The sequence below is a fragment of the Monodelphis domestica genome, chromosome 2, assembly GCF_027887165.1.
Source record: "Monodelphis domestica isolate mMonDom1 chromosome 2, mMonDom1.pri, whole genome shotgun sequence".
Classification (NCBI taxonomy): Eukaryota; Metazoa; Chordata; class Mammalia; order Didelphimorphia; family Didelphidae; genus Monodelphis; species Monodelphis domestica.
Window position 1 is genome coordinate 264,905,308 of NC_077228.1, and position 21,770 is coordinate 264,927,077.

The 21,770-nt window shown below is 34.3% G+C and overlaps 1 protein-coding gene across 1 annotated transcript; it reads right to left on the reverse strand.

Moving 5' to 3' along the window:
- Nucleotides 1–6,593: 6,593 nt before the first annotated feature.
- On the reverse strand, nucleotides 6,594–13,759 carry LOC100023265 (olfactory receptor 12D3-like). The gene is made up of 2 exons (XM_001374821.3): nucleotides 13,667–13,759; nucleotides 6,594–7,557 (listed from the first exon to the last, which is right to left on the reverse strand). The coding sequence occupies exons 1-2, from the start codon at nucleotides 13,757–13,759 to the stop codon at nucleotides 6,631–6,633; spliced, it is 1,020 nt and encodes a 339-aa protein (XP_001374858.2). The 3' UTR covers nucleotides 6,594–6,630.
- Nucleotides 13,760–21,770: the final 8,011 nt, after the last annotated feature.

The window sequence follows — 21,770 nt, forward strand, 5'->3', positions numbered from 1 at the left end:
ACAGAATCACAGACTACAAGTTGGAGGGAGACTTCAGAAGCCATCTAATCTAACCATATCAGAACAAGAATTCCTTCTATGCTGTGCCCAAACAGTTTAGTGTCTGCTTAAAAACCTCCAGGAATAATATCCCTAAGTCTTCAAAGACAGCCTTTATCATTTGGGGATAGCTTTTGCTTAGTAAGAAGTTTTTCCTTACATCAAATCATCATTTGCCTTTTTTCAACTTCTCCCCATTGTTTCTATTTCTTTACTACCTAAACACCCTTCAAAAGCTTGAAGGCATTATCCTCACCATTTTTTATCACAATTTCTTCAGTTCCTTTGAGCAATCATCCTATGGCATGAAATCAAGGCCCTTTATTACTCTCCTAAATCCTCTTGCTCCCTAGTTAATCAATGTTCTTCCCAAAACGTAGTGCCCAGAGTTGAACAAAATAATCTAGATATGTTCTAATTAGGGCATCAAAAGTAAGCCTCACTCCTCCCTAGTTCTGAACAATGTGCCATTCAATGCTATTTTATTGCATTCCCTTTTTTATTATAAATATCAACCTTTCAATTCATATCAAACTTAGAGTCCAACTATCTTCTCCTAATAAATTTTGTAGCCTTGCCTGTGCCATGTCTTATTATAATTAGCCCAATATTCTAACTTAAGATTTTTTTTAATCTTTTGCCATACATTTGTAAGTTTTAAAATTAGGTTTGACTCAATATGAGAGTTATAAAAGTGAGATCGTGGTTATCATTTATAAAATAGTACCCTTAAAGTAATAAATGACTGTTAGCAGCTTTTATTTTACAACAAAGTAGAGATATGGAAAGTGGGAAATGTAGGAAGAAGACAGCCTTAACTATCCTACCACCCTAAGTGCTGCTCCAGTGAAGTCTGGATCAGTCCCCACTAGGGGCTCCCTCAAGTCCCCATCTCCATGTGGAAGTCTCAGTGGCATTTTCAGCCAAAAATCCACCAATGCAAGCTTCTTCCTTCAGACCAAGTCACTCACCCAACAAGCCTCTCCAATGTAGGAAGCTCCAGTCAAGAATGAATATAGGACAATGTGACTTCTTCCAAGAGTCCTCCTCCAGCCCTGCTCATAGACACAAAGAGAGTGAATGAATGCTCAGGCTGACCTTTTTAATGCAGTTTTCTTGATGTCACTTTCTGTCACTCCCCCACTTCACAGCCTCCCAATTTGCCTGGTACTGCCCAGTTTGGGGGGGGGGGAGAGGGCAGTGGCCTTTGGAGGTGTGAGCTTATTCTAGTAAATGATATGTGAACTCTCATACTTAATGGTTGGCTAGGTACTAAATAGAGGTACTTTAAGTTCTTTATTGATTAACTTAAAATAGACATAGGAAAACATTGCAGTAAATATCCCTTTCAGCTTATCACCTGCAAATTTGATAAATATACCATCTATGTCTTTATCCAAGTCATTGATAAAAATGTTAAACAGTGATACACCATGTGTAGATGGATGGAATGTGCTCTAGGGGACCTCCTTTGAAGCTAATGCTGAACAAAATAATGGATATTCGTAGGGTATGATCACTCAACCAATTCTAAATTCTCATATTTCTGACACCATTTAGCCTACATTTCTCCATATATTCCAAAAGAATTGAGGAGCATTTTGTCAAATTTTTGTCCAACATCTAGATATGTCAATAAGCATTTCCCCATTCTACAAATATAAAAACTTGTCCATAAATAAGGGAAAGATTGGTCTGGTAATACCAGCTCTTCATAAAGCCTTGTTGGTTCTTTCTAATTATTCTTTAATTTTGTAGATCTCTAGATATTCTGAACATTCTTTTAAATATAATTCTTAATTATAATTTTCCAGGAATTGAAATCAATCTCCCTAAGCAGGATCCTCAATATTTTAATAACAAAAAAATTACTCTTTTCCAGGCTTGTGGCATATATCTCCTGCCTCCACAATTCTTCAAAGATCTCTGAGAGTGGCTCCAAAAAAAAACATTTTCCCTATTTGGGATGTAGTTTGTCTGACTCAGATAATTTGTATTCCCCTGAAACAACTAATCCCTAAAACAAATTATTTATTTATCTTAGGCTTCTATGGTAAGAATATTTCCATAGAAAGTGATATATTTGTTTCCATATTCAAAATTTATGGTAGACAATTTAATAAGATCTTTACCTGGTGGACTAATCTAGCTTTCCCCTCAAAAGCAATAAAACTCTTCTTGAGATTTTGTCAAGAAAGCATTAAATAATTGATTTGGCTTCCTAGTCATCAAAGTGTAAAACCCCAACAGGATTTTAGCAACATGTGAGAGGCCAGAGAGTTCTCAAGATTGCCACAATCTTCTGAACAGTAGAGCCAGCATAGCAAATGCCAGGGTAGAGGAGTTATATCCAAATGAACCAGTGCCATATCATCACTAAATAACTTCCAGGCTATCACCAAATAAATATCATTTTATTTAATGTTAGATGATCTATCAGCATGTCATTTTGTTTTATTCTAAAGTTTCAATGATTGGAGTGGCCTGCATCAGATCTGAAACAGAAAGAAATTTAATCTGTCTATCTAGCACTATAACCTGTCTTAGATGTTATCTTATGCCAAACTGTGTGCAATTTATTTCTCACAGACTTTTTTTTCCATTTTGTGAGTTACTACTACTCATAATCTCTATTCACTTTCTGGAAATTTTAGCAATTGACCAAGTTTTAAAAAAAAAATTTTTTTTGGACTAGTTAAAATAATTTTTTTCTAGATAAGTTAAAAAGAGACTACCTTGCAGAACATATAGAGATCTGGCCTCAGAATTAAGAAAACATGAGGTCTAGTCCTAACTATGACCTACTCACTGTATAACTATGGACAAGTAAATGACATATCTGTGCATCAGGTAATTCTATTACATTGTAAAATAATTGATAGTCTACCTTGGCAGACCAGAAGTTACCTAGACCAATGAATGGCATAGGTCTAGATAAATATCTAAATAATACATAAGGGAAAAGACTAGTCTTGTAATTTCAATGGTAGAAGGAACTCCTGGAAAAGGAAACATCTTTTTACTATATATAGGCCAGTACTATTTCTGCAACTAATACTTTTAGAAAGTTTCTCACCAAGAAACATTGAGAAGTCAATCAATTTGTCCAAGTGTGTGTCACACACAGTCAATAAGTGTCACACAGGATTTGAACCTAGATCTTCCTGGTTCTGAGGTCAGTTCTCTAAACATCATACCATGCTGCTTCATATAAAAAGTGACAAATTATATGGTAACAGTGGACATATATATATATGTGTGTGTGTGTGTGTGTGTGTATTATATAAGAAAGCAAATATATGGGTGTAGAAAAGAATGAAGTAGCATCAAATTTTGATTGATAAACTCCCTTCTGAATGAGATAAGACAATCAATGGGCAGCTTGTACCAGGTATCTAATACTTTGTTATTCTCTTTCTCCTTTTCTTCAATAGATAACAAGAAATACATAAGAGCCTAGTCTTGGTACAAATGAGGCAAGGAGTGAAGATAAGTATCATTGAGAAAGATAGTTCTTTTATGATAAGGAAGATACTAAGTAATCAGGCATTGTTGGTGGGGTTGTAAATTGGTCCAATCTGGATAATAGTTTGGAATTATATTAAAAACATAACTTCAATGTTCATACCTTTTTCCTACTGCTTATCTCATTCCATATTGACCCATATGTTGTTTTTGCTATTTAACAGATAATAAATAAGCCACAGTTGTGACTGAATTGGATAAGTGTAAATGCTTCCTATGGTACATAGAAAGGGAAGACAGTCTTTGGTCCTGTGAAAACCTAGATGTAACAATCAAGGAAGAAATATCCTCTGTACACCAAAATATATAGAGCAACTCTTTGAGCAGTAGCAAAGAACCAGAAACAAATTATATGGCCATCAATTGGATAGTGGTTAAATAAGTTGTGATACATAAATGTAATGGGATTTGCTATAATGCAAGAAAATATCACTATGATAAATTAAAAGGAATATAGGAAGACATAAGAGCTGATGCAAAGTGAAGTAAGCAGAAAACAATATACAGAGTGTGTAATTAGAAAATCTTGAACCCTTGGACTTCATCTCCCTGTGAATTTTAAAACTATTCCACCCTAATGAGACCGTACTTTAGAAGATCTGATTTAGCTATGTCCTGATTAGTAACAATGGAGATATTTGGTTTAACAGAATCACGTCTTGGGAACCCTGCATTTCTCCACCCCACACAGTTTAACAAGGTCAGGAATGTCTGCTCCATATTCAAAGATTTAATTATCTGAGAAAATGGCCTTCAACAGATATGTGCAGACAGACAGACCCCTGGGCTGTCCTAAGTTAAGCTAAGCTATCATTGGTACAGCTGAGATGCAGGAAAGTGCTGTAAAACTGTCTATATAAGGCACGTCACTGGCTCTCTTTGTCCTCTTTCCCTGGAGAGGCAACTCTGGCATTCCGACATCTTGGAGTGGTGGCAGTTATTTGTCTGGGTTTGGCGGTGAGTTTGCCCTTGAGCTGATTCAGGTTCGGGCATCTTGGCTGAGCCTTTTTGGAGTTCAGGTTGATTCCTTCCTCCTTCATGCTCCAAAACCTTACTTTCTAGATCTCCTAATCTTCCTTCCCGGAACTAGCCAGGTGGGAGAAAATGCAACTCCCTTTCCTTCTTCCTTCTTCTTAATCTCCTCCACTATATCAATTAAAAAACCATAAAGTTTCCAGCTGACTTGGGCATTTTATTATTTGGGATTTTCCCTGGCAACCAATTAAATTTAGATTTTAAGTCACAATGCCAAAATGATCCTTTACATCCCAGAATACTTTTCTCTTTGTCCACATGGCATCCTTGCATATTATTTGTAAGTTCTCCTTTTTTCTCCACCTTTTTTCTCTCTCTTTTCCCTTGACCTCAGCTTTTAATTTTCCTTGACTTCAAGTTATTATTAATAAATCTTATTAAATATAATATCATAGTATTTGAATGTTAAATTTTAATCTTACAAGAGCAAGCACAACAATGTTAAATATAAGTGTTTTTTTTTAATTAAAGCTGAATGCTGTGAAGTTGTAATGATAAAACTTAGCCCCAAATAAGATATATAAGAACACATCTCCCTTCTTTCTTTGTATAGTTAAGAGGCTATGGACATGGAATACTGAGTATACTCCCAGACTTATTTGGCATGTTCATTAGTTTTGCTGAAATAGGTTTTTTTGCTCTTTAAATTCTTTGTCATAAAGGATAGCTTGTATGTATATGCCCAAGGTTTAGCATAGTGGCTGTTGTTTATCTTATTTCATTGGTTTTGAATAGTTTCCATCTCAAGGGAAGAGTTAGCTTAAAGGCTAGAACTAAATATTGAGAACTGGTTAAAAGGTTTAGCCCCTACCTAGGACAATTGACTTCTTACAAAATATAATGGCACTGTAGATAAAGTGCCAGTCCTGGAGTCAAAAATATCTGAGTTAAAATCCAGCCCTCAAACAACATACTAGCTGTGTGACCCTGAGCAAGTCACCTAAACTTTATTTGCCTCAGTTTCCTCATCTATAAAATGGGGAAGATAAATCCAATAAATAAATAAATAAATAAATAAAAAGATGGTTTTTGTAAAGTGCCTGGCCCTTCAAAACCATGTTGAAGTTACCAATAGGCCTAAAACATTTCAGTGAGCTAGGGGTTGTCTACCCCCAAGCATGTGACAACTTCCTCCAGGAGAATGGGCAGATGAGAACAATTTGTTTCAATGGCCATGAAGACAGATGAAGAAAGCACTGAGGAATACATAGAGCTTGGTCAGACATCAAAGATGCCAGGATCATTCACTATATCGTGTGTCATTGCCAGTCTTCCTGACTCTTGTCTTCCTACTAGGCTTTCATGACTCTAGGAGAGCGAGTGAAGCTGAACACTCTGTGCAACTCTGCCTCACTTAAATCCAATTTATACACAAGTGACAACACCATTCTGTGATATTATTGATCCTCTTTGAACACCATGGACAAAAAACAATAATATGAGTGTTAGTAATTTTTATCATACAAAGACTATATCATAATCTCAACTAGTGTTTTGAAACCACACAGCTTTGCTCTCAAGAGAATGTAGATGACTTGACACAATTTATCCACACTACTGGAAGACAATTCAAAATGCATGCCCTTTTATTGTTGATCTCACATCATTATATGGTTTTTTAACTAGAAATGGCATTAAAGGTCTCTAATCCAATCCCTCTCAAGTTGTGAATGATGAAATCTAATCATGAGGTTGAGTGGCTTGCCCAGGTTCACTCAGGGAGTGAGTAGATCTTTGATTTAAAACCATGTCCTCAGATTCCAAATCCAAGACTTTTCCACTAGACCAAAATTTTTGTTGTTGTTGTTAAGGACAGTACCTTATAATTAGCACAATTTTAAATTGCACTATCATACTCCTTTCAAATCATACTCCTCTGTATAGAATACTTTTACAAAATTTCACAAATTCCTGAGAGGTACTTAGAAACTAAGAGTACATTTTAAGTGGAGGTGACAGAATAAAATTTAATAAACGTGAGACAGTTTTCTAGTGGAAAGCCTAAGGTCACAATAGTGATGTTCCTCACAGTCAGAAAAGGAATTTCCCCCTCAATGCTTTCTTAAAAGCAAACTTCACTTCCTCATTCCTCAGTGTATAGATCAGTGGGTTCAGTACTGGAGTGACAGCACTGTACATTATGGCAACTATCCGGTCCTGTGCCATGGAGCTATCTGAAGTAGGACGTATGTAGGTGAAACCCACAGGTCCATAGAAAAGACAGACCACCATGAAGTGGGAGGCACATGTGGATAAAGCCTTTTGGAGCCTGTTCCAGGAGCGGCTCTTAAAAAAGAGAAAGCCAATGATGTAGAAATAGGACAGGAGGGTAAGACAGAAGGCTCCCATGGAGATGCTACCAGTGACAACAGAAAGGAGCCACTGGTTGAGCACTGTATTTCCACAGGCCAATTCCAGAAGGGGCTTGACATCACAAAAGAAGTGGTTGAGTTGGTGGGACTGGCAAAAGTTCAACTGTGAAGTCATAATTGAATGCATCAAAGCATAAAAGAAGCTGATAACCCAGGCTGCAGTGGCCAACTGAAGACATACTTGATGTTTCATGAGGATCAAGTAGCGGAGTGGGTTACAGATGGCGACAAAACGGTCAAAAGCCATGATAGCCAACAAAATGGCCTCTGTACTGCCAAGGAAATGGAAGAAATGGAGCTGGGTGATACAGGCCAGAAATGAGATGACTTTATGGGTGGAGAAGAAGTTCTCTAGCACCTTGGGCATTGTCACTGTGGAGTAGCAGATATCTAGACAAGAGAGATTGCCCAGGAAAAAATACATGGGGGAGTGGAGACGTGGCTCACAGATGATAATCATCATGATGGCACAATTCCCAGCCAGACTGATGAGGTAGAGGATAAGGAAGACGACAAACAAAACAAATTGCAATTCCTGAATATTGGTCAGGCCCAGCAGGAGAAATTCAGTCACTGTAGTTTCATTCTAGGGAAAAGACAAAAAGTAACATTGAATTTTCCATTACCTATTTTAATAACTTTGATGTATGCTCAGGTACACACACCTGGGCAAAGTAAATTCATAATAAATATCAGAGACAAGCTGTATATGTGTATAATTTCACAGTGCTCAATTTATTTGACTTTTAACACAATTAAATAAGAAAGTGACTCTAGAATGACTCTATTTCTGCCAAAAGGAGACTTTAGAAGTCAAAGTCAAAGAAGAAATGTCAACTTTGTAGTGTGAAGGACAATTATAGCTGGTCTACTATATTGACATCCACACAATAACAAGAGAATGCAAGGAAAGCTGCCAGAACACTCAGTAGACTCCCTTGTGTTGAATTTACAGGAGGACATGGATCAGAGTGGTACAGCATAGGCAGGTATGAATGCATGACCCTCTGCATCATTAGGAGAAATATCTGTAATGCATGAAAGGGGTGCCTATGCCCATTATATAATACTTTATATCACTTACATGGAAAGAGGGGACTACCATGTGGTTCTGCTCAAATTTTCTGTTTGAAGGAAACTGTTATTAAGAAATACAATCTCTCTAATAAAGAAAAAGACTTGTCCAAAAATATTTTAGCTGTTCTCTTTGTAGTGGCAAAAAAAATTGGAAAATGAGGGGGCATCCATCGATTGGGTAATGGCTGAACAAATTGTGGTATCTGATGGTAATGGAATACTATTGTGCTGTAATGAATACTGAACTGGTGGAATTCCATGTGAACTGGAAGACCTCCAGGGACTGATGCAGAATGAAAGGAGCAGAACCAGGAGAATGTTGTACACAGAGATTGATATACTGTGGCACAATTGAATGTACTAGACTTTTCTACTAGCTTCAATGAAATGTCCAAGACAATTCTAAGGGACTTATGAGAAAGAATGCTATTCACATTAAGAGGAAGAACTGTGGGAACAAAAACCCAAAAGAAAAGCATATGATCAATAATGTGTTTTGATGGGGATATGATTGGGGTTTTGCTGTTAAAAGATCACTCTATTGCAAATATTAATAACATGGAAATAGGTTTTGAACAAAGATACATGTATAACTCAGTAGAATTGCTTGTCAACTCCAGGAACAGGGAGGGAAAAGGGTTTGGCTGGGGGGAAGGGGTATCATAAATCACGTAACCATGAAAAAATATTCTAAATAAATTTTAAAAAAATTAAAATTAAAAAATTACAATCTCTCTATTCACCTTTTTCCCTTTTGAGCCCCTATCAATGTTTATTCATTTACCAGTCACTCATAATAATGACATCTTAAAATCTTAAAAATAACCATTTATTTGGAAATAATGTTTTAAAATTTTAACAAAATATGTACTCATATAAAAATGAAAACATAGAAATAACAAATAATCCATAGACAAACCTAGGTCACACTCTCACCAAGGTTTTCAGAATCTGGGGAAAAGTGGGTACATAATTAAAGAAATCTTTCAGGATAGTACATGATATGGAAAAGAGCAAATAAATTGAGTGTTGTGGGCAAAAAATGCATATAATTTTATGTGATTGAAATAACTTGCAACTCTGAATTTCAGACTTTGATGTCACTAATTTCTATTCAGGAACATCTATATCCCATGAAGTTGTTTTCTGCTAACTACTTTTCTACTGATCACCACCACTATATAACCAGAGAAATCCTTTCTCTTCACAAAAATGTTGTAATATTAACAAGCTCTTTAAACTTGGAATCATCCTTAAAAGAATGTTACAAAAGTGTCAAACAATTATTAATTTGATAGGTCTCTCTAAACCAGAAAACTGTAAAACTAATCTGATTATCACTCAGGACTATAAATCTGTTCAATTTTCAACTTACTACTCTGCTGTGCTGTCCAAACAAATTATAGCAAACACATCAAAGTATTAATAAGTTGGGTCTTTAGGCAAGGCAAAAAAATTTTAGTAAGATCTTCACTCATCAGCATTTTATATCACCAAGTTAGAATTCAACATCTCTTCTTTTTAAAAAAAAAATCTTTACCTTCTGTTTTAGAATCAATACTAAGTACCAGTTCAAAGGCAGAAGAGTGCTAGGCATTTGGAGTTTAGTGATTTGTCCACAGTCACACAATTTGGAAATGTCTGCATTAGCATTTGAACCCAGCACCTCCTGTCTCCAGGCCACTCACTGAGCCATCTCACTGCCCTTTATTCTTTATTATACAGAAATTGTACAACTTTTTTTCCCTTTTCAATATTTCTATTTCAATACATAGGGTAGCAACAAAGAGCAACAAGAACTTTAAAGTGGTTTTATATCTCTAAAACATAATTTGAGGAGGAAATATAGAACAATACATAGAACTGAAGTTCTTGTCCAATAAGGTTTGGTTTCTCTCCAGCAGATCAGAAATCACATTACTAAAGCCTTTGGAAAAGTGACTGCTTTAGTTGCCACTTCTTCATAGTCAAAGCTGCATTTAACTCCTTCGTGTTTCTTCAATTATCACTTGCCAAATTCTCTATTTTATAGCCTGAACCTACACAAAGGACCATAATGTTTTAAGTTCAGAGTATAGTCCACCTCATTTTGTGTGCCTAAAATGTTTCTTTTGTTAAAATTTTTCCAGTTTTTAGTCAATAAAAGTTTTCTGACCTCCTTAAAGCATCAAAATGTTTACACAAAATTAAGTATCATCCTAAATTATTACAATGAATTTAGTTTTTAGTATTTATGCCACAGTTCATTTTCTGTCCAAAACTATTAAAATGCCATTTGAAAACTGTCCATTCATAAACATGTTTGAGTAGTTTTTATTAAACCAAAGTTATTTTTCTGTTTAGTTGAAGCATCAAAATCTTCATTTATGCTAGAAGCAATGCTTTTCATTTTTGTACATTTGATAAGACATCTTATATTTGTGCAAAAATACTTCTGTCTTTTTTCATAAGAAACAGCAGTACTTACATACCAATAATGATAATTTCATGAATATTGGAGTTTGTTGCCCTTAAAATAATGATTCCCATCTTTGTAAAATAACAATCTGAAATGTCTAAAAGAGCAGTGAATTGAAGAAAGAAGGGATAGAAAACATAGTTTTTAGTCCTATATTCACATACCTAATGGTTTTGAGATGTGACAACATCATTATCACCATCATCCTAATCTAAACTCACAAATAGCATTTAAAGGTTAGGTACCACAATAAATCAGCCCTTTAGTGCCCAAGGTGGCATAAATAATACCTGTGGCAATACAAAAAAAAAAAACAGAGAGAGCATTCAGGATGGAAAGTAACCAACAGTGTCAAATATTGTAGGCAGGGCAGTCAAAAGGGGTAAAGATTAAGAAAGCCATTAAATATAGCAATAAGAAATCACTGATAACTTTGAAAGGATTGCTTTCAGATAGATAAAGTCAGCAGCCTAGCTACAGAAAATTTCAAAAACACTTAAAGAGATTAAGCAGAGAAAATGAATATAAATCATTTGTTTGTTTTCAAAAAAGTTTGACTGAAAAGAGAGGAGAGATATAAATTAAAAACCACCAGGTATAGTAGGATCTAGTGAGTTTATTGAAGATGGGCATATTTGAAGGCAACAGAGAAGCTACAAATAAAATAGGGAGAGAATAAAGATTAGATAAATTGAGGCAATTGTAGTATGAAGCAATCTGGAGAGAATAGCTCAAGAGAACATGAAGAAAGTTTGACCTTGGTAGGAGAGAGTAGGGAGAGAGACCCCTCCTTCATCAGAGACTGAAGTAAAGCAAGTCCCAGGAGCAACTGAACATAGTCTAGAGTTTGATGTAACCAATAACAAAAAAACACAAGAACTCCTGGGAAGTTTGTACTTTGACAAAATCCATGTACCACATACCATGTACCAATACCATGTACCACAATAAACTCCAAATAAATAAGTGAGCCACCTGCACTTTAGCCTTTCTCTACTTGCCACCAAACTTGGACTCTCTCTCCTGGGACTTTGAGCTCCAAAAGGTAGGTTTATACATTATTTTTATAGCCTCTTCATACTCCTGGGAATCCTGATTCCAACTCCCACTTTTAATAGGTTGCCAGAGCTAAAATGAATATATCTTCCTTCAGGGTTCTATGAATACCCTGAAGGTGGCAGAATAATTCTCTAATAGATTGTGATCCATCACCACCAACTACCCTAATTATTAGTTGTGAATCAATTTAGTTAGCCAGACTTATGTAGCTTTTAGAAATGAACATTTACTAAAGAGATACTATTTAAAAAGTTGGGTAAAAATAACTCTACCAACATCTATTACACATTGTCTCACAGTACATATCAAGACCAAGGGATATATATAATATTTGGGCACAGTTGCATGTTGTTTCCTCTATTATACTGTAAGTTCCTTGAGAGTAAAGACTTTCTTTTGCCTTTCTTTGTAGCCTTAGTGTTCAGGACAGTCACAGGTATTTGGTAAATATTTGTTGATTTGATTAGTTCACCTGTATGCATGTTCTTCCTCTATCAGCATTTCAATTCCTTGAGGTCATGGAATAGCTTGCTTTTTTTTTTAATTTTATATCTCCATAGCTTACTTCAGGTCATGGTATGTCTCACACCATTAAAATATTAGAATAGAACTAAAGAAGATATTTTGGGGGAAAACCCCATTCACTAATATGCAAATAGAGAAATAGTATGAAGAGAAAAATGCAAAAGATTAAAAATCAAATGAAAGAATGTTCTAAGTCAATACTTAAAAGATAAATGCAAATCAAAATAATGTTGAATTTTCCCCTCACACTCATCAACTTAATAAATATGAAAGAAGAAAATGGTAAATGCTGGAGAAGCTATTGGCAAATAGGCATAATTGTTAGCACTTTTGGAAGAGCTATGGTAGGGCATACATTCTAGAAATAAGCTTGTAGTTATTTTTTTTAGCTTGTAGTTATTTTTGAAAGTCCCTAACACAAATATATCCTCTGACTAAATAAAATCAATACAATGATTTATCCCAAGAAGATACGAGAAAAGATAAAGGTATCCTGTACTCAAAAACACCTATAGAAGCACATTTTGAAGGGAGGAAATATTGTAATGAAATTGAGTAGCCATTGACAGGGGGATTCATCAACAATCTGTGGGATATGAATATAATATTATGATTACAATTACTATTACATTATAATACTATGCATCACTTTCAGACCATAAGACAATAAAAATTATATTCAAGTGAAGAAAAGCAGAAATGTTAAATGTATCCTCTTTAGAGCAAAATGTAATAAAAATTACACTGAATAAAGTCATTAGATAAAAATTAATTGAAAAACAATTTAATCCTGAAGAATGCATGTGACAAATAAGGAATAATAAACCAATAAAAAAATTTCATTAAAAACAATGACATCAATGACACAAAATTTTGGGAATGCAACCAAAGCAATATTCAGGGGTAATTTGGTATCTCTAAATATTTACATCAATAAAATAGAGAAAGAGCAGGTCAATGAATTGGCATACAATTGTCAGAAACTGGGAAAAGAAAAAAATTTAAATCCTCAATTAAAGAACAAATGAGAAATCCTGAATGTCAAAGGAGAGATTTAAAAAATTAAAGTAAGGAAACCATTAAACTAATCAATAAAACTAGGAGCTGGTTTTATGGAGGAAAATAAAATAGATAAACTCTTGGTTGATTTGACTTTTTAAAAGAAACAAGAAAATAAAATTGTCATTATCAAAAATGAAAAGGGTGAATGCACTACCAATGATGATGAAATTAAGTCAACTAATAAAAGCTATTGTGTCCAATTACATATCAGTAATACTGACAATCTTAAGTTCAATGGTTGAATATTTATAAAAAATATGAATTGTGCATATTAAGACAAGGTGAAATAGAATACTTAAATTATCTCATCTTAGAAAAAGAAATTGAACAAGTCATCAGTGAACTCTCTAAGAAAAAAAAATCCCAAGGAGTCCTACCAAATTTCTTTCATGAAATAAATACAATATTGAAAGAAAGAAAAAAGAAACAAAAAAAAAACCATAGACCAATTTCTCTAATGAATATTCATGCAAAAATTTTAAATAAGATATTAGCAATAAAATTACAACACTACACCACAAAGATCATACATTATGACTAGAGGGGATTTATGCCAGGAATACAGAGCTGGTTCAATATTGGGTAAACTATCAGCATCATTGACCATGTCGATAACAAAAAAAACAGAAATCATATGATCATATCAAACAGATACAGAAAAAGCCTTTAACAAAAACAACAAAAAACACCCATTCAAACTAAAAACAATAGGAAGCATAATAATAAAGGGAACTTTCCTTAACATTATAAATAGTAATTATCTACAACCATCAGAAAGTATTATCTTTGTAATGGAACTGAGCTAAAAACCTTCCTAATAAGATCAGAGGTGAGGCAAGGTTGCCCATTATCACTACTTTTATTTAATATTAAACTAGATAAAGAAATAAGAGAAGAAAAAGAAATTTAAATGATTATGATAGGTCCTAAGTAAACTAAACTATAACTCTTGCAGATAATATGATGATATACTTAGGGAATCCTAGAGAATCAATAATAAAATTAGTTGAAATAATTAACAACTTTAGCAAAATTGCAGAATAAAAAAATAAATCCAAATAAATCATCATCATTTCTTTATATTACCAACAAAGATTAGCATGAAGAGATAGAAAGAGAAATTCCACTTAAAATAACTGCATACAATATAAAATATTTGAGAGCTGACTTGCCAAGAGAAACTCAGAAATTACATGAACACAATTATAACACTTTTAAAACAGAGATCTAAACAATTAGAAAACTATTATTTGTTAATGGGTAGGCAGAGCCAATATAATAAAAATGACAATTCTATCTACTTATTCACTAACATCAATCAAACTAATAAAAAAATTTTATAGTTAGGAAAAAAAGTAATAAAATTCTTTTGGAAGAGCAAAAGGTCAAGAATATCAAGGGAATCAATAAAAAAAATGTGAAAGGAGGCATCTCCAGTCCCAGATCTCAAACTATATTTAAAAATGGTAATCATCAGAACAATCTGCTAATAGTAAAAAAAAGAGTGGTGGATCAATGGAATAGATTAGACCCACAAAACACAGTAGTAAATAACCATAATAATCTAATGTTTTAAAAACACAATAATCCAAGTTTGGGGAACAATAACTCACTACTTGACAAAAATTTCTCTGGAAACTAGAAAGGTGTTAGGCAGAAACAATGCATAAGCCAATATCTCACACTATTTACCAAGATAATGTCAAAATGGTTATATGATTTAGACATAAAGGATGATATCTTAAGCAAATTAAGGGAACATAGAAAAACTTAACTGTCGTAACTATGGATGAGGGAAGAATTTACAACTAAACAAGAAACAGAGAGCAATATAAGATATAAAATGGATAGTTTTGGTTATATTAAATTTTAAAAGTTTTCATAAACAAAACCTATATAGGCAATATTAGAGGGAAAGCAGAAAATTAAAAGAAATTGTAGTAAGTTTTCTCTGGTAAGTCTCATGTCTCAAATATATAAAGAACTGAGTCATATTTATAATAATATGAGTTATTCCCTAATTGATAACTGTTCAAAAGATTCAAGAATAGGCAGTTTTGAAAAGAAATAAAAACTATCTATAGTCACATAAAAAGTATTTAAAATAATATTGATTAGAAAAATTCAAGTTAAACCGACTCTGAGGTATCCTCACACTCATTAGATTAACTAATATGATAGAAAATAAAAATTACAAATCTTAGAAGGGATGTGGAAAAATTAGGACACTAATCACACTTGATGGAGTTGTGAACTAATCCAAATGTTCTGGAAAACAATTTGGAACTATTTCCAAAGAGTTACAACATTGCACATTCCCTTTCACCCAATAATACCACTACTAGACCTGTATACCAAAAAGGTCAAAGAAAAAGTAAAAGGGTCTATATGTACAAAAAATATTTATAGCAACTATTTTGGGGGTAGCAAAGTACTGGAAATTGAGGCAATGCCCATTAATTGGGAAATGGCTGAACAAGTTATGGTATATGTTTGTGATGGAATGCTATTATGCTGTAAGAAATGATGAACAACATGGATGCAGAAAAACCTGGCAAGACATATGAACTGAAACAAAATGAAATGAATAAAACCAAGAGAATATCAAACATAGTAAATCCAAAATTATAGAACGATCAACTATAAATTACTTTGCTTTTCTCAGCTGATCCAAGATAGTTCCAAATGACTTTTTATGATAATTGATGTACACTTCCAGAGAAAGACCTGATGGAGTCTGAATGCAGATTGAAACAAATTTTTTTCACCTTCTTTATTTTTCTTAATTATTTCCAACATGGCTAATATGAAAATAGAATTTGCATGATTTCATATGTATAAATGATATCATATTTCTTGCCTTCTTGGGGAAGGGTGAGAGGGAGAGAATTCAGAACTCAAAACTTTTTAAATTAATGTTAGAAATAGACATTTTTAATAGGAAAAGAAAAAGAAAAAAATCTAAAAATAGATTAGTAGATTGCTAGTATAAATAGAAGTGACATTTTTCCAGTGACAAAAATGGATTCAGACATTATAATTCTTGATTAAGGAAAAGAGATGGAACCTCAGATTTCTTTAAACATATTGAATTTAACTTTCAAATATTCAAATAATGGAGATTGTATAGTGAAACACTGGATATGTCAGTGAACTGTTCTGGGGAGTTGGAAATAAATTAACAGAAACTGCACAAATGGCATTCAAAAAAATTAAGGAATAAAAACATAAGTACAAACATCTCAAACTAAAGAGAGTCAGAAGGTCAGAGAAACAGAGACAGAGAGAGAAATGAAGCAACAAGTAGTTGAATAAATGTTACTGAATTATCTCTATGCGGCACACTATTTACATTTTGTATGTGTGTGGTATTATCTATCACAGAACATTAGACAAAGAAATTTGTAGTCTCTGGTTAGAACAATCATTGCTCTCAGGATATTTGAAGTTTTCTTCTTTCTGTTAATAATCAGGTCATTTCTCACCTTACATACGTTTTAGCCCCTCCACTAGAATTATTTGAGCATGCGTGAAATAAACCATTACTGCTCTGAATCCAGATTTGATATATTCATTAGCAAATCAGTATAGTGAAAGCAATGGATTTCAAATGAAAGACATAGATTCCAGTCCCAGCTACTTTCTTTGCTACTATCATACTGTGTGATCTTGAGTAAATCGTTTTACGCTCTCTTATTTATCTATAACATTGGGATACAAATTGAATAAGCCAGCTAAGTGGCACAGTGGATAAAATACCAGCCCTGAAGTCCAAAAAAGTCTTCTTCATGAGTTCAAATCTAGCCTCAAACTTTTATTAGCTAGATAACCTGGGGCAAGTCACTAAGCCCTGTTTTCCTCAGTTCTTCATCGGTTAAATGAACTGGAGAAGGAAATGGAAAGCCACTCCAATATCTTCATCAAGAAAACCCCAAATGGGGTCATAAAGAGTCAGACATGACTGAAACAATCAATGATAACAACAACAAAATTTGTACATGATTAGCCTACACTGTTTATCTTCACAAGACTAATGTAATGACCAAATGAGATAATATTTGAAAGTCACAAACTATGATTTTCCCTCTTATTCATCCAGTAATTTTCCAATTCCTGACAGTTATTCCTTCCCAAAATCACTGGCATTCTTCACTTCTTTTCTATTACTGTTTCCACCATCCTAGCTCAGTCTATTTTAATTAAAAGCTTGCTTTTCTTTTACCTTGCCTCTATTTTCTCCTCAACTAGTTAGTACTAATCACTAACAAGAGGCACCATGATTTAATTTTTTTAAGTTCTGCTTCTGAGGAAGAAAAACTGGGCTTCCACCCTTTTATTGACACATAATTCTTGAGGCATTTAACCATATTGAGAATTAGGTTTTGAGTCATTTAACCATACTGAGAATTGGTATACAGTCTAAAATTAGAGTAGATAACCTCTGAAATCCCTTTCAGCTTTAGATCTATAAGTATAACTGTAATCTTCCTAGAACACTTTTAATTTTGCTCTTCTCTTTTCCTCAAGGAGCTTACAACAAGCAAATACATCTTTATAAACAAGCTATACATAGGATAGACAAGAAATAAATAACAAAGGGAAGACACTAGAATTAAGAGGGATTGGGAAAGGCTTCCTACAGGTGAGATTTTAGTTGAGACTTGAAGGAAACCAAGAAAGACAGTAGGCAGGGATGAGGAGGGAGAGCACTCCAGGTATAGGGGACCACTATAGAAAATGTCCAGAGCCAAGTATGTCTTGTCCATGGAACAGAAAGGAGACCTGTATCACTAGATCAAAAAGCACATTGTGGGGAGTGACATATAAGAAAGCTGGGAAAGTTTTGGGGCAAGAAAAAAGATAATGAAGGTTTCTGAATATCAAATAGATGACTTCACATTTGATGATAGGTATAGGGAGCCACTGGAGTTTCTTGTAGGGGAAGAGGAGGTCCATGGTTGGACCTGCTCCTTAGGAATATTTGGAACACTTAACCTGGAGTTAATAAATATGAGTTCAAATCCTACTCTCAGGTATTTAGTAGCTGTGTGATCATTGGTAGGTCACACAATGTTTCAGACCCTCTGTTTCCCCATCTGTGACATAGGGATACTAACATTCATGCCACATATCCTCCACGATTAAGGTGAACATTTTGTAAACATTAAAATGCTTTGTGATTTATTTTGTACTTTTTACCCTTTTTTGCACAACAAATAACTAATGCTTCTTGAACTCAGCTAATCCAAGCCATGGGAGAAGCACCTGAGAATGCCATCGAATAAAGAAGGAATGGATACAAAAATATTTTACAGATGTAATATTTTCACTATAATGGAATTTGAGCAGAAATTGAGTTATCAGTAATAAACTAATAACAATAATAATAAAGTCCTGAGACTTTAGCTTTAAGGAGGAATTTCTACTACTTGTGTAGATTAAGTAAATTTAGGCATCTCAAGGTGAACAGAAAACAGCTTTGCTATAAAGTAGAGCTTAGCATAGAGCCTACTACATAAGAAGCACCTAATAAATGCTCATTGTCTTGTTTCATTTCTCTAGAACTCTAGCCCTTTTCCAATTTACTTTTCTCTCTTAGGTAGACATTTGTTAGTCTTATGAGTTGTAAGTATTTTCCAAAGCTAAAATAACTGCAGCTGCCTGGTAAGATGCAGCATAACCATCAAAATTCTGTTCTGACTTCATAGAACAGAAGCAAGAATAAAGTTCTAGACAGAAAGAAAAAACTAGAATTATAGAAAAAAACTAGAATTATACAGCAATAGGGCCAAATGCATTTTTTAAAATATACCTGTCAATACTCTGGTGAAAAAGGTGAGTGGATAAGCGGGAACATGTAGTAGCATTTGGGCAAAATTTCATATAGTTTTCTTTTTTGTTTCTTTAGTAATATAGCAAATACCCTATTTTTTATTTTGAATTCCCTTCATTTTAAAAAATACTATGTCATTTTTCTATTCTTTACATTTCCTATAATTCTATTCACATTTTCAATTTTACTTTCTTAGAAACCAAGAAAATTAAGAATTTTTTTGTTTTGTAACTCATAATAGTTGATTATGCAATACCAAACAAAAGTCAAAATCAAATCCACATTGAAATTACTGATTATCTCCTGCTCATTACTGAAAAAAAATATGCAAGATACATTTGGGGGAGGTAGGTGACAGAATGGATAGTGTCAGGAGTCAGGCCTGGAGATAGAAAGACAGAAGTTCAAATTTAGCTTCTGGCACTTACTAGCTATATAACCTTGGGCAACTCACTTAATCTAATTTGCCTCAGTTTCCTCGTCTGTAAAAAAAATTAACTGAAGAAGAAAATGACAAACTATTCTAGTATCTTTGCCAAGAAAATCCCAAATGAAGACACAAAGAGTTAGACATTACTAAAATGACTGAACAGACATTTTGTTATAATGTCAAGAAAAGGAGAATGTATATTTAAAGTTATTAAAATACCTGTTCTTGCTTCATGCTTAACATTAGCTTCAAGTTTGACATATGCAACGCATTGGCAATTTTAGAAGGAGCAGGCAGTAACTTTTACATGTCATGTGGGACAAGCAGTTGGAGGGAATATCTGGAAGGAAATATCTTACATCACAAGGAGGAAGAACATCCTGATATGTCACAGAACTTCTTCATTGTTAAAGTCCTGATGACTGTTGCAGATATGACAAAAGGGGTTGACAAGCCTGGGTTTATTCCAACTAGATAGAGGAAACATAGTTTTAGGAAAAGGTTATTAACCTCTTTTGTGTAATGAACCCTTTCAGAAGTGTGGTGGATCAATAAACCCATGGTGGTGAACCTATGGAATGCATGCCAGAGCGGGCACTCAGGGCCCTCTTTGTGGGCACACTCACTATCATCCCAGCACAGAATTTGCCAGAGTTCATTCCTAAAAAGCCAAAGGGATGCAGTGCTGGTCTGCTCCCCTCACCCTCATCTGAAGACATTTCTCATATCACCTACTCCTCTAAAAGATTTGCCGTCACTACTATAGACCCTTTCTCAGAATACTGTTTTTAAATGCATAAAATGTAGCCCTAAGGGTTTGAAATGCAGTTATTAAAAAATCAACCATCTCTTCTCTGTGTTAAATGTTAACTGAGGATGATGCCAGGAAGAAGAGAAAATCTGAGGCAGGACTGAAGTAAATTCAGCAAGGGAACCCTGAGATAGTATTATTGATACCTATTAATTTTGCACCCTCAGGCAAGAAGGGCCCAGTTGCCCCAAATTAATTATGACTGACTAATTCTAACAAGTTTCCCTTCCTATATTTGTCAAATATTTGCAGGTATATACACTAACTTTTTGGGAGATGAAGAAATTACTTCCACCAACGTAATTCTGGAACTACTGCAATTTATAGTCTTAGAGAGTGACTAGGGGCAGTGTGACTTCAAATGGCATGCTTCTCACATGATCAGTGTGTGTTAGAGTCAGAACTTGATTTCAGAATGTCCTGACTTCAAGAAATGCTTTCCATGAGTTCTGGTATATACATGTCATATCCCTAGACAGAAGATAAGTTCTTTGAGGGCACAGATACTTTTTTTCTTCCCTAATACAACACATTTCTTAAAAGTAAGAAGTACTTAACAAAGTATGATTGATTGGCATGTATTGACTTAAAAAATCACTGAATATAAGATTTAGTCATAGAGGGAAATTTAGAGATCATTAGTTCAACTTTCTTCTTTTATAGTTGAGAACTCCAAGACTCTAAATGTTAAAGCAACTTACCATTCAATATGGTAAATAAAGTTATCACTAAGGCCACACATATAGTAAAGAAAACTAAAATTCAAACCTAACTTTTTAAATTAAATATCTTAAACATGGTATCATAGAGCATAACAGCACAGAATGATTATCCCTTCATTTTACAGATAAAGAACCTGAGACCTAGAACAGTCAAATGACTTGCCTAAATTCACCTAGAAACTTCACCTAGTGACTCTTCCTATCCCTTCTCTTTACAAGGAATTCATCCTAAATTAATTTCAATTCCAGCTGCTGTCATCTAAATTAATTTGGATTCCTTAGATTCCTTTATTCCATGCATACCTGCAAATGGTGGCAACTCTTTGGCTCCATAAGGGAAATCAAAAAACTTATTTCAATGTGTCTTTGAATGAAATGATCTGAGAGAGCTTCATCTGGTGTGAATGCCTTATATCCATATCCATTCTACCTCTCCTGGTTTATCAATAAACAACCAAATCTTTCCATAAATCTCCATGGAGATAACACAGACAGAAGTATCCTGGGATCTTCTCCCCAAAGCCCTAGTCCTTACATGTCCCTTTCTTCTTCATTAAAAATTACTTTACTCCTGTTTTTTCCTTGTCAATAGCCACAAAGTCTTGCCTCAAATACCATAGGGCAGTGATAGTGAACCTATGGCAAAGGTGCCAAAGATGACATGCAGAGCCCTCTCTTTGGGCACATGGCCACCCTCCCCCCGACCCCATTTCATTACTAGAATGGCAGAAGGATATCGGTGAAGCTGTTCCCTTCTCCCTCTCCACCATGCATGATGACATTTTTTTCATATCCCCCACCCACCTGCCCAGCAGCCTAATA

Coding starts and splice junctions, on each gene's coding strand:
- LOC100023265 (XM_001374821.3), bottom strand. CDS start 13,759: ATGGTCAATGATGCTGATAGTTTACCCAATATTGAACCAGCTCTGTAT. Junction 7,558..13,666: donor TAATGTATGATCTTTGTGGT/GTAGTGTTGTAA, acceptor TCTTTTCCCTAG/AATGAAACTACAGTGACTGA.